At 41.3% G+C, this 13,823-nt stretch overlaps 1 protein-coding gene across 1 annotated transcript in view; it reads right to left on the bottom strand.

The window, feature by feature from the left end:
* Positions 1 to 525: 525 nt before the first annotated feature.
* The window catches only part of HS6ST3 (heparan sulfate 6-O-sulfotransferase 3), a 703,200-nt gene continuing 689,902 nt past the window's right edge, over positions 526 to 13,823 (bottom strand). Inside the window, exon 2 of the mRNA XM_059684978.1 lies at positions 526 to 7,983. Within this exon, the coding sequence (XP_059540961.1) occupies positions 7,275 to 7,983 (709 nt within the window). The 3' untranslated portion in view covers positions 526 to 7,274. The remainder of the gene's footprint in view (positions 7,984 to 13,823) is intronic.

The following is a 13,823-nucleotide window of genomic DNA, read 5'->3' as shown; positions in this document are numbered from 1 at the left end:
CACCTGAGGATATTCTTCCACTGATTTTTAAAGGGAGTAGGAGGGGGAGGAAGGAGGAGGAGGAGGAGGAGGGAGAGAGAGGGAGAGAGAGAGAGAGAGAGAGAGAGAGAGAGAGAGAGAGAGAGAGAGAGAGAAAGAGAGAGAGAGAGAGAGAGAGAGAGAGAGAGAGAGAGAGAGAGAGAGAGAGAGAAACTTAGATTGGTTGCCTTCTGCATGTGCCCCAACCAGAGACCAGAGCCAGGGATCAAACCTGCAAACCCAAGTAGGTGCCCTTGACTGAGAAATGAACCCTGAACCCTTCTGGGCATGGGCAAATGCTCTAACCACTGTGAACACTGGCCAGGGCAGTTGTTGTGGTTTTCTTCTCCCGTTTCCTCTCTCTCCCTCTTTTTTTCCCTCTCTTTTCCTTCCTTTTAGACAGAGTTCCTAATTCCTTAGCTCCAATTCATGTTGTACTCTCTCACCATTCTTTCTCGCATCGTTTCCTTCTCCCTCCATCTCTACATTGCTTTTCCACATTTCACAGTGAATGTCAATGTGCTGGAGTGTGCACGGAATGGGGAGGGTTACTGAGAACCATGATTTTAGAAGCTTATGTGTTTGAGAGCCTGTGAAATCCTCCCTGGCCTCAGAGATTTTAAATTGTTTCAATCTATATTTTCTTTGACTTTTATGCTTTTAAAGTTTCACATCCAATAACCACATTAGTATCCAGAGCATGGATTTTTTGCGTTTGACAAAGCTGATCCTGTGGATTCAGTTTCCATAAATCCCTTAAAGTGTTTAACCAACTTTTCTCATTTTGCAAAAATGTCTAACAAAATCACAGGGGAAAACAATTGTTCTTGACATCACAACAGTTTAATATGCTAACTTATTCATTAAATTGTGCTTCACATCAATGGAAATCCTCAGTTCTACAAACTATCATTTTTTAAATAGCAATAAGGGTTGATAATGTCACAATACAATCTCCTAGTACCCGAGTTCATACATATTGTTGCACAGAAACCAAAGGAAATATCTCTTAGGAGAAATAATTTACTATCTATTGAGTAACTATCTTTACATCTAAAATGGGGCACCAGATATTAGTCCAGATTTTTCTTTCCAACATTTTTTTTTAATCTTTGAAACATTAAATGAAAAATAATGCAAGCAAAACCCAGAATGTACTTCTGGGAGGAATAAAAAACACAGGCAGAAGAGAAAAGTGGATCACGTGATTTGAAAAAAATAACGACAAGCTGGTGGGAGACAAATGTGACAATGACTAAATCACACAAACTCTGCTTCCTCAGATCATGGTTTTCCCTGGCAAGAGCTGAGGTTTTCCAGCACTGACATCTGGCCCTTTGATGAGATACCACAGTGCAGCAGAACATGGAACTCACAGAGATTCCACTTCATGTGTCAAAGGATGACACATTAGTTCCATAGACAACTTAGAACACAAGTTCAAGAAACATCTGTGCTTTCGCGTTCTCAGATCCAGAGCTCCATGAGGTTACCTCGAGTCCTCGCCTGGAAGTCCAGGGGTGTTTGTCTTGCAGATGTTGCTGGTGTTTATAGCGAGGCCAGTCCTCTGGAATCTCAGCACCTCTGCAAGATCAGTTGGTTCTGTGTGTCACGAAGCTTACATCCATGTGCATTCCATCCATTAGGTTACAAAACACACAGGTTTTCAACCAACCCACTTGCCCAAAAAGGCTGATTCAAAGTTTTAGGGAATCAGTTCAGATGTGTCCAGGTGAATATGGTGAGAGAATAACAGGCTTATATGTCCACTAGAGATGGAAGAAGGGAACAGAAGAAACGCTGAAAGTGTCTTGGAGAAAGAACCTTGGCATGCTCCCCAGAGATGACACAACTGAGTAGATCATCAGACTCGGCCAGCCCTGACACCAGCCTGGAGACGTTCAGTCAGAGTCCTGGAGACCAGTGGAGGTACAATAACGATGGGCAAGGAGAAATCTTGGCGACACAGCTATGACCAGATCAGAGTATTCTTCACTTAAGTCTCACCCAGCTTTCTCTTTGAGCCAACTCATTCTATTCATTCAGTCTTTATTTCAGCCCCTAAAACTATCCCCATGCTCTTGTCCTGTCTCATGAGCCTCATGTCCTTTTCTGCCCTTTTAAATGGCCAAAAGGATCACAGTCCCCAGACTGCTCTTGTTCTTGAGGACAGAAGCTGCATATTAGTTATTTTCTATTTTTCAATATTTTCTGGCACATATTTAATTCCTCATCTTTCCACCTTTACAAGGTCTGCTTCCTTTTTAGGAGCTCTACTTTGTTTTCTATGCTTATTCCCAGTCTCCCTAAGCCCCCCCTCTCCCCACCCCACATGATGCTATTACATAGGACCTTCTTCTGAGCTAGAGGCCAGATAAACATTCTGTGTGAAGGTGTTAGCTTATGACAGCTTAAAGCATTTCCTCTCTTTAGCAAATGTGCAAAGGGAATCACTGGAAAAAAATTTAAAAGCCTTTAGGAACCAAAAAAAATAAGTTGCTGATAAAATTCTAGGGACCTGGGGAAGAGGTAGAGACAAAAGTAAATTTTTAGAGCAGGGGTTCTATTGATCACCCCTTAAGCTTCAGCATTGAGGCTGCTACTGATTTTAAGTATTTCTAACACTGAGCTTCCCTAAGGAGGTGTAAGCACATCCCCTTAGCCTTGTCCTTGAGTAGTTTTGGGATTGGATGGGGTGAACATGAGCAAGAAGTGTTTGAGTGCCTGTGCTTTTCAGTTGCCCCTGCAGCACTGACAGTTTTTTGGCCATTTCACTCCTATTAACAGGCTCCCTCACTAGACGCAGGGGCTTACGGGCCAACTCTGCCAGTCTCCTAGGCATTATCTAAGTCACTGCAGTTCCATGAAAAGGTAAGGGAAGATATAAATCAATAAAGGTTTAGAATCATATTTTTTTTTTCAATTCCCAACCCCAAATCTGATGCTAAGCAGCACAAAATAGTAGGAAAGACTTGAAGTCAAAAGTCTGGGGCTCCGAGCAACTTCCTTGTTAGTAAACTGTAATCTTTGGGGAATCTCTCGACATCTCTGAATTTCCATGTCAAACTATCTAATGGGTAATGCGTAGAGGTCCTATTTAACATATAAGAATGTAGTGAAGATCAGTGAGATACTAAAGGTAAAAATGTTTTTAAAAACATTAAGTGCTATATAAAGTTATGAGTTTTAATCTTATCTATTGTAAAACATATGACTATATAGATGACATCAAAAAGCACTGGATGTATTTTTTAATTCCCCTTTGTGCAGAGACTAGTAGTTTCATCAGTGTTAATTTTTCCATTATTTCATTAAATAATAGGACCTTCATATCAAGGCACATAGCAATCAATAATAAAGACATTTCATGCCTTTCTTTGCTAAATGTAGCTAATGGCTAGGTGCTAGCCCATAAGATGTGGCTATAAGTGATATGTGCAACTTCCTACCATGTCCTCTCTTTGTTGTCTTAAATGTAGATGAGATGGCAGGAGCTGCAGCAGCCGTCTTGGGCCAGGAGATGGAATCTGCACATTAGGACAAGAGAGCAAGAGAGTGCCTCGGTTTCTGGTAATGTCACACACCAGTTATCCAACCAGTTTGTCTTTTAAGTGAGAGAACAATTCTTCCATCTTATTGAAGTCACTAACATTTTGAGTTTCTTTGTTAAATCAGCCAAATGGAAAACCTATCCAATAAACTACTTATAGTTATTTTTATGATCTATGCTCATATCACCTCCTTGCCAGGTCTATCTGGTAGGCCTTCTCTCCCATACTATATACTATCTCTAGACAGACTTTTGAACAAATCCTCATTTTTCAAACCATTGATCAAACTATTTGTGACAGTTACCTCCTTTAGATGATAAAAAAACTTGTTTTTTATAAATTCAACAGCACATGTGATATCTTTAACTGCTGCCTAAAACTAATTGCTAATGATATTAATTATTATAAAGGGGATCCAGATAATTCTCAGGGCAGGTTTTCCTCAGTTACCAAGAGGAGGCTGCCAATAAATGAGGAGGCAGAATAGCCTCCTTAGTCCTTAATAATGATAATAATAATTTAAACATACGCAGATACACACACAGACACCTCATCCCAGTCTCATCACTGGGGCTGCCATTGCTGAGAGAAGGAAAGGAATGTCTACCTCAGAGTTGCAGGAGTCAATAGGATGTGGCACTCCCTAGGGAATTCTCTGTCTCGTTCTCTCTCTCTCTCTCTCTCTCTCTCTCTCTCTCTCTCACACACACACACACACACACACACACACACACACACACACACTTTTAACACTAATGTATCTGGAATTGATTTGGTTTGGGATCTGAAGGCCGACAACTTCCCCTGGATCCTTAGGCCCACATGCCTTTTATTGGCATCGCTTCCCCGAGCTTCACTCAGCATGTAGGTGTGCAGTCAATTTTCAGAGAACAAACCGCATCCCCACCTCTTCGTTTCTATCAACATAGGACCCCAGGGATATGACAAGTGTGCTGCTTTAGAATGAAATGATATGAAGGAGAAAGCCCTTGTCGGTCTTTTTAATTTGCTCGGCACTGGCCTCGGGCCAACACGAAGAGATGGTTTCTCCTCTGAACATCCTGATAGCTGGTCTCCAGTGGAGCACCATACATCACGCCGTTAGCAGCAAGGCCACGAAAGCCTTTTGATATCAATCCCGAGGTGCCTAAGGAGCAGTGTGAAGTTAGCAGAGACTGCCTCCAAGTCGCAGCTATGCACGAATTCCCTGCCAAAAATTTAAAGTGAGTTTAAAGGAAACAACCTGAATGCTTTCGAACTTGGTTTGATTTTCCTCATGACAAAAGACTAGATTATCATTATGGGGTGTGTGTGTGTGTGTGTGTGTGTGTGTGTGTGTGTGTGACAATAGCAGGCAGAGGGTAATTTGCAGACCTGCCATTTGCCATCCTGGGCAGGACATTAGATGTTAACATCAAAATGTGAAGAGAGAGCGAGCTTCTCATTAATCCCAGCTGCAATCTCCTTCCCTCCCTACCTTAGGCACAAATCATTAGAAAAGAAAACATTAATATTTCGTGAGCCTAATCTCCACCAAATAATGAGCAATATTTACTTGGCCCCTTTAACTCACCCTCATGAATGGCTGACAAAGTAAAATTGCCTAAAAAGTCATCAATCTCTCAGTTTATTGATGCTGAGAGGGCTGGACTCAACCAAAGCCCCATGGCTCTGGGTCACTGCCACCTTGGTGCTGTCCCAGTTGTGTCACCCATAGGGGATAGAGGCATATACTTATGGGCAATAATGGCTGGATTCTTGCATGATTAGCCGAAAGCTTTTATCCCCTCTGGAAATCATGATGGAATCCAAAGAGACTGCACTTTGCAGTCAACCAGACCTAGCATACAAGTCAGGAGAAAGCTACATTTTGTCAGTGGGTTTCACTTGACTCACCTATGAAATTGGGACTAATACTATATACCTGGTTGTGAATAGATTTAAAGTATGAAAAGGGCCTCCCACAGTTCCTGGCAAATGGGAGATCCCCCAAAATGCCTTCTGTCACATGACAGATGAAGCCAAGGGTCGTGAGAGAAGAGTCTATGTGATTTTTCTAGGCCTCCCTTTGATGGAAGCACCAGGCTTCCCTCCGTGCAGGCAGTCGATCCATGAATGCCTCTGGGTTGATTGACTCTCAACCCCAGAGAGAGGATTCCAGAGGATGAGATGTGGCTTATACAAAGCTGGCTTAAACATCAAACATGTTGGATATCAATGAAGTAGGCTTTTCAATCTGATTAGGAGTTTCACTCATTTTGCCTTCAGCTCCTTGAGGGGATTGATCAGACAAATCTATTGTGAAACTTACTACTCACTCTGATCCTCCTAACTGATTGGTAGGTAGGCAAGGGATCTCGATGTCCTCTCCCATACATCTCCCCCTATTATTCAAAAGCATGGTGTTATCATAGTTGTGATTGGGAAAAGGTGAAAATAAGAAACATTCAACAATGTTGTGCATTTTGGGGGGTTCAGTTTTATACACTCCAGCCAGTGCCAGCTGTAGCCAGAATCTAACAACAGGCAAGGACCATGTGGGGAGGAAAAAGTTATCTGGCTAGAAATATTTAAGATTTGGGGAGGTAGAGTCTTTTTAAACTCCCAGGATAATCGCACCATTATGTTCTGTATCTCCTGGCCTAAATCAAAATTATTATTTATTTAAGGACCTCAAATATGTTTTATATACCTGATAGCTACCGTAAGCTTGTATTCTTCAAGCCAAATTCTTTTCAAATGTCTTTCCCTCTGTGATAGTAGAATTTCAGACCTGGCAGTACCATATCAGAGAAGATGACTGTTCCAAAGAGATAAAACTTGGAAATGTTCTTAAAAAAAAACATACACCTGAGGTCTGTAGCCAGTTTGGAAATGGTAGGCATGTATCTACCCTCCAGCTTCCCCCCAGCCCCCTTATCATTCATTCCTTACATTGAAAATACAACTTGGTAAAGAGTTCGCTCCATAGGCATTAGTTAATAAGACATTTTCTCCTAAATGCCCCTACCAACGTTCATTTCTCAGGGGCCACAGGCACCCTGACCTGAATCCACTTGCAGTTCCCTAAAATGTGGGGGAGGAAACATGGCTCAGGGCTGGGATGCAGGGCTTTGTCGGATGTGAGTCTCTAGTGATGGTCAATAGTAGGAGAATCTTGTTTTAAAAGACGGCAACAAAACACATTTCTCTTCTTCTGATTTAAACCCCATTCAAATAGAGTTCAAAGATGACAGCCAACAGCAAAGTAAGAGTTGGCCTAAAACCTTATCAAAGGGCTGAGAGGGACTTCTTTCTCTCTCTCTCTTGAAACCAACCAATATTTCCATTACAGAGACAGTATGAAACAGACCAGTTTCAGCAGAACATCCAAGCCACGATTTGGCTTTTCATGTCTGCCTCTGTGGGTCCAGTCACCCAGGGTGTCACCTGTGCTGTGCCAAAGAGATTGCAAGGACACTGTTTCCTTTTTGGTGCTTCTCTCCTTGACCTTCTGAAGTGGTGTATCCTGGATGCATTCCTAGCCTCCTCCATATCACAGATTGGCAAATGTCAGGAAGTAAAGAACAAGACCGATCCTCTCCAGCTGGCTAAAGGTGAAGGAAAAGAGGAAGCAGGTGTCCACCTCCGGCCACATACAGCCAGATGCCCTCAGAATGGCCCAAGAGTCTCCAAGGTAACGCCACAGGGAGGAGAGGCAGGGGGTCACCATCTCACCACCTGACTATTGTAGTCCTCGGTAACAGCCCCCTCTGTGTTCCCATCCTCTTTGGGCCACCGGTGGCTCCTCGACTCCCGCTGCAGCCTCCGCTCCTCCCTCCTCTTTTGCCGGTCCCTCTGGTGCTCCAGCTGCTTGGTGTGGTGGTAGCGCTGCTGGAAGAGATCTTTTGCGTACTCATAAAGCTGCATGTCCAGGAAGTTGAGCTCCTCAATGCGTTGGCGAGCACCGTCATTGATCTCCACATTGGAAGCCCGCGTGATGTTGAACTGTGTGAAGGGAGAGATGAACTTGAGGTTGAATGTCCTCTCAAAGAGAAACTGCGTCTTCCTCTGGAATTCTGTGAGCCCAAAGAAGGCCATGTTCTTCAGGTTGTTTTTCGCGCTCTGCAACAGGATGGTATTTCTCTCGCTCTCATTCATAAAAGTCAAGTTGTAGCAGCCGACCAGGCTGAGGTCCGCCAGCATGCGCACCTGGCGGTTGTTCGCCAGGTTGTAGGTGCAGTCCATGAACTCTCGCAAGCTAACCCCAGACCAGTCATCCCCAGGGTAGCAGGTAGGTAGCTCATCGGGGGTGGGGCTTCTCCCATCACACATGTGGAGGGAGGTTTTCCATGTGGCTCCTCTCTGGACATGTTTCCACTCGCTCAGGTAACGGGACACTGGATCACGCAACATTGTGATGTAATAGAAATTCCTGGAAGAAATTAAAGGAAGAGTGTCAGTTATTGACAACTATAACTCTGGGATTCTGAACCTTTGCAGTCAATGGTTCTTCTGCCAGATGTTTATGTGAGAGTGTTTTCTGGGATTTGAATTGATCAGGCAAATGTTCCCATATGCGCTTATTTCCATTAGCACATGTGAACCAGTTTTCAATATTAAGTTTGCTGGGCTTTTCCTCCCTGATCCAGTGTGGGGAGGGAGAAGTGGGGGAATAGATCATTCATTCATTCATTCAGCAGTTATTCACTGATAAATTACTACCGGCAATTACAATAGCTTACATTAAGAGAACACATCGTGATATTTAAAATTTATTACCAATCCAATATCTATTTGATTCTTACAACAAACTTTTGTAGTAGACATGAGACTATTTGTTAGGGAACCATGCAAGGAGGTAAAGTGATTTGTCCAAGGTCATGGGCGTAGAAAGGGCAAAGCTGGAAGCCAAGGCTTCTATTTTCCTGTTTATACTGCTGTTCTAGATTACAAGGGAGGTGGGGTTGGGAAGGATGAGCTGTGTGTGAAGACTAATATTTACTGAGCAACTATTATGTGCTAGAAACTGTACTAGGTATTTATGGATACTGGCACAGATAATCCTGAACACAATTTTGTAAAATGAGATGGTTTTTTTTATGAAACTGAGACAACAGAGACTGAAAAAGGTGAAAAATGTAGCCCAAGGTCCCAGAGCAAGTTAATAATTGAACTGCAATAGAATCTAGGACTCTTTAATTTCATAGCCCCTGTGCTTTCCTGTGCACTAGACTGATATTTTAAAACCAAAAACGCAACAAATATTTACTGAATGTGATTAATTGTCAGGTGCTGTGGTTATAATTACAGGTCATATCTCATCTAAAGACATTCCATAGAACTTTGAAAATGAGGATATTTTATAAATGATTAACTCCAGAACGATCAGGTAAAGATCAGGGTACCTCTGGCTTAAAAGGACAAAAAGAGAGTTGGAGAAGTCAACAGAAAAAGACACACTAGTAGACGTTAAAGAAGACAAAAATAGATTCATAATGAGAAAAATCCTTCTTATAGATTCAGCAGTTACCAATGGAATGGGCTGCCCACCCCACCACTTTGCCAGCAGGAGTAACACTCAGAAGTCTCCTGGGCAAAGTGTCCTGAAACCTTCTGAAAAGAGCACCAGGCCTCACTTGGCCAGCTAATCTGTTGTGTGGTGTTTTTAGTGCATACCCAGTAAAAGCCCTGACAAAAATAAGGAGTGTAAGGGTACAATGTTTTTAAAACAGCATAAAAATTGAGGAACTATAATATTTCAAACTATACATTTACTATATTCAGTTATTTTTAATGTCTAGCCAAATAATTTTGAAGTGTGCTAATGAAACTTCAAAATCTTAACACTCATTTCCCATTGTATTAGGAGGAGGAATTTATTGGAACTGCCCCACATAGGCCAGCCTGAACGCTTGCTTTTGCCAGCCAACACTTTCCATTACTCTGTTGTCTTTTCCTGTGACAGAATGACAATTCCATCAGTGGAAGAAAATTTCCCAAAAGGTCAGTAGGGAGAGCAGAAAACGACTGACACAGCTTCTGGGCTCCACAAAGAAATGTTGACGATAAAGTTTTGCTCAGAGATATTACTGTGGCTGAATATTATGACATGTCATTATTAATCTTGCTTTGGGACTATGCTGGGACTTGTTCACTTTCTAGTGTTACAAGCAGAGACTAGCTTTTAATTCCTAAGCAAATTTCATTGTAAATATAAAAACACAGTAATGATGACGTTGTAACTCAGGTGTGGGTTAAAGATGCCAAACAGAGGAATTTAAATCAGAGAGACCTATGTATTGGGTCAAATAAGACCACACATGAAAAATTTATTATTTCCCTGTTAATTGGGTACAACAGAAAACATAAAAAAAGGATTTAAATTAAAAAGATGATGGCAAGCAATTGGTAAGTCTCAACCTCATTTATGTCTCACATTTGGATACAATCCAGATTTTTAAAGTAATCATATCAGCCGGAGGATTTTAGGGCTGGGAATTGCAATGATTTGTGACATAAAGGTTCAACTGGAATCTGCTCCTGGAATTTTAGGAGGCTTTGTCTTGCTTGGGAAAATTTGCCATGGAGTTCCTGATGCCTTCATTTCATTGGAAATTGACACAGTCTCAAAGCAGACTAAAACTGACATAAGCTTGAAATTGTCTTGGTCTCAGATTTAACTTTATTCAATTTAACATTGTATCTAATAATGACTGACAAGAGAGTAGGGCCATGTTTACATGAGTAAAATTAAGTCCCAAATGTCTACAAGTTCTACTAGCCATATAGGTAAGAGGCCCATTTGTAACTAAAATTAACTCTGACATCAAGACACGAAAATATACGAGTGGAACCTTTATATTGATGAAGTTTAAAGCTGCTCCATCTCATGGGTCTAGAATGGAATGGCTAATAGCATTTGGGTTTTGCTTTATCAGACATATCCTCATGTATGTTTTGTTTGTTTCAATCCTGCAAAGCAGTCAAAATGATAAGATAGTAACAATAGTAAAAATAAAATAATAGGGTGGAAGAAGAATCCCTATTGAAGAAAACCACTCCACAAAATTTGATTAATTAAATCACAGTTCTCATTTCTATTTTTTTCTACTTTCAGTTGCTTCTCTATTTTCAGACAGAACACTGCAAAAATTACTGATGAAGTAATGCTCCAGGCCTCATAACTATCCTTAATTAATTAATTAATTTTAATCCTCACCTGAGGATATATTTCCCATTGATTTTTAGAGAGAGTGAAAGGGAGGGAGGAGTAGGGAAAAGACAAAGAGAGAAAGAGAAACTCACATCGACAGATTGCCTCCCACATGCACCCCTGCCAGTGCCAGGGATCAAACCTGCAGACCAAGGTACATGCCCTTGGCAGTGAATTGAACCTGAGAAGCATTGGTCCATGGCCGGTGTTCTAACCACTTAACAAAACTGGCCAGGGCACTCACCCAGCCTTTATTGTGTACACGCTTTGCTCCAAGGTCATTAATCTCCTCCTAACCTCAAAATAATGAAACTCATTTTCTTCTGCTCCCATAACTTCCACTTCAGCTTCTAAAACACTTGTAGGGTCAGGACTAGTGAAATCTGCAGCTTTCCTTTTTGAGCCTTACTTGTTCAACAGCACAATGGAGTTACAATGGAGTTTCCATAAAACAAAGAAAAGGGAGGAAGTACAAACAGTTACCAAACAAAGCCTGCTATGGCCACAATGCAGAGGCCTTCATGGGCTCCTGTTCGTTTTAACTCATCTCCTAAGCCTAGACAGCATCATCTGTTCATATACTTGTTCTTGCAGCTAACCCAAACTCTCCTCAGGTTTTGGAATTATAAATAAATAAACTATTATGTTCCCCCTTCATCTATCCATTCATTCATTCGTTAGCTTTCCAAACATTAACTGAATGCCTCCCTCCCCCCCCCCCACCCCCCCACCCCCCACGCCCCCGTAATTGCTAAGTACTGGGGCTAGGGATCAAGATGAAGAGATGGCTAAGATGTTGTCCTCAAAGAGAATTCAGGCACTTGATGATTTGGGTAAAGTAAAAGACATTTAACCACCAACTTAAGGAGATGTTCTGCCAACCTCCCTGGACCAGAACAATGCCTAAGACAGGTAACTTTGTGCCAGTGACAGCATCCTGTCAGCAGGTTTCCCATGAGCCACCTGCTTTGTTGAGAGCTTGGGTGAATTCATGTAAGCATGTCTGTAAAGCCATTGCAACTCTTTAGCACTGCCATTCTGTGGACCAGTATCCATGTACGCAGGAAGCTTAGGGCACTGGTGCCATGGTTGCTTCAATAATCATCATAGGAGCCATCGTGGCTTATCAAAGTCCTAAGACACAGAACACACACTTTTCATGGCTGCTTTAGAATCACTTTAGCATCTTGCACTTCTGTAAGGTAATCATGTTGAAAAAACAACAACAAAAACCTCTAAATACTGTACAAGGGTGTTACTGCCTTCCCTCAGTCTTTGCCTTTTCCTTTGCTCATTTGCATCCAACTTAACCTTCCTGGCCAACCTCAAGCCTCTTATCCCTCTTGCCTGACTAGGGTGTGCTGCATCACCTCCGGCACTTTAACTGGCATGTGAAAGTCCTGGTCGCATCTACCCTTTAAGTTTCTTTTTGATAACTGGACCTAGGCTTTGTGTCCCAGGGCACCTCACACAAATCCTGCTCACAGCAAAATGGTCAACAAATGATGCTAGGCAAAATAAATGAGCATCATATGAGATAAATGTATTTTCATGACAAAGGTTAATATTGCCTTCGATAAATGACTTTTTCTCTCCTAAAAACTAATCTGATATTATTTTTGAATGCCTAAAATGTGTGAAATGAGTAAAAAGATATGTAATCTTCTAGTACATCCATCATTTGATTGTGATTGTTGATATTCAGAGACAGGCAGCCAGTATAGACTTTGGGTAGAAAGTTGAATATTTTGTACAACAGATAATTAGTAGCAATGAGATAGGTGCTTTCTCTTTTTTTAATGTTAAACTTACTAGTTTTCTTCCCCACTGCTTCAAGAACTTGTATTTTTCTAAGCAGTTTATTATATAATTGTTCAGTTCTTTCATTATTAAGTCATTTAATTAACACGTGCTTATTGAGGGTTTGTTACATGTGAGGAGTCACTCTAGGAAATGTGAAGAACATAAAAAAATAAAATGAAATGCCCTCAAGTATTGTGGGTGCAAGGGTGGCAGATTAGAAAAAGGCATTGATTAGCAAGTTTCGGAGGTAAGGAGTGGACACAGAAGATTTAAGAATGTACAGAGAGCAATGTGGCCTAATTACACCAGGAAGTTCATATTGTGCATTTTCACTAAACGTTTGTTTAATAAATGAATGAATGGACGAAGGGCATAAACTAGAAGAGGATGCTGAGGCCAAATTGTCATGGGCTCTGAAAGCAACTGTGAATTGCCAAAACAGGAAATGTGTTGATTTAGGAAGATTCATTCAGCCACAGGGTTCAGTGTGGACAACAGTAGGCCAGCGGAGACCTCTGGCAACCTTAGTGAGAGACCAGCAGGGAAGAACCCAGGAATGTGAGTGTGGATAAGAAAGACTCCCTGACAGGTTCCAGAAATATCATACACCCAGCTGTCATTGTTCTTTTGCCTTCCTCATTGTCAGCTGCCTCTACACTACTTTTCCCTCCTCAGTATTTTCTGTTTCCTTTTCAATCCTGTAATGGAAAAGAGGCAGAGATAATGTGCTCATCAAAATGGTGGAACAAGAAGTAGAAGTCGCTGGAATGACTCTGCCTATAGTATTTAAAAATTCACCTTTCTTTTTTATTGCTAAGCAATATTCCATTATATCTCACATCTCCTTTATTCATTCATCTATCAATGGACACCTGGGTTGCTTCCATATCTTATCTATTATAAATAATGCTGCAATGAATATAGGGGTGCATCTATTTTTTTCAAGTTGGTGTTTTCATTTTCTTTAAATAAATACCCAGAAGTGAAGTTGCTGGGTCATATGGTAGTTCTATTTTTAATGTTTTGAGGAACCTGCATACTGTTTTCTATAGTGGCTGCACCAATTTGCAATCCTATCCAATAGTGGAAATATCCACTTTTCTCCACATCCTGGCCAACACTTGTTATTTGAATCTTGTCATTTAAGTGCTTGGCAATTAAGTCAGGTAGAAAAGACAAATAACATATGATTTTACTTATATGTAGAATCAAAAATAACAAAACAAACACAGATTCATAGACACAGAGAACAAACT

Source organism: Myotis daubentonii, chromosome 2, assembly GCF_963259705.1.
Source record: "Myotis daubentonii chromosome 2, mMyoDau2.1, whole genome shotgun sequence".
In the NCBI taxonomy this organism is placed as follows: domain Eukaryota; kingdom Metazoa; phylum Chordata; class Mammalia; order Chiroptera; family Vespertilionidae; genus Myotis; species Myotis daubentonii.
This window is presented reverse-complemented; position numbering and strand designations above follow the sequence as displayed.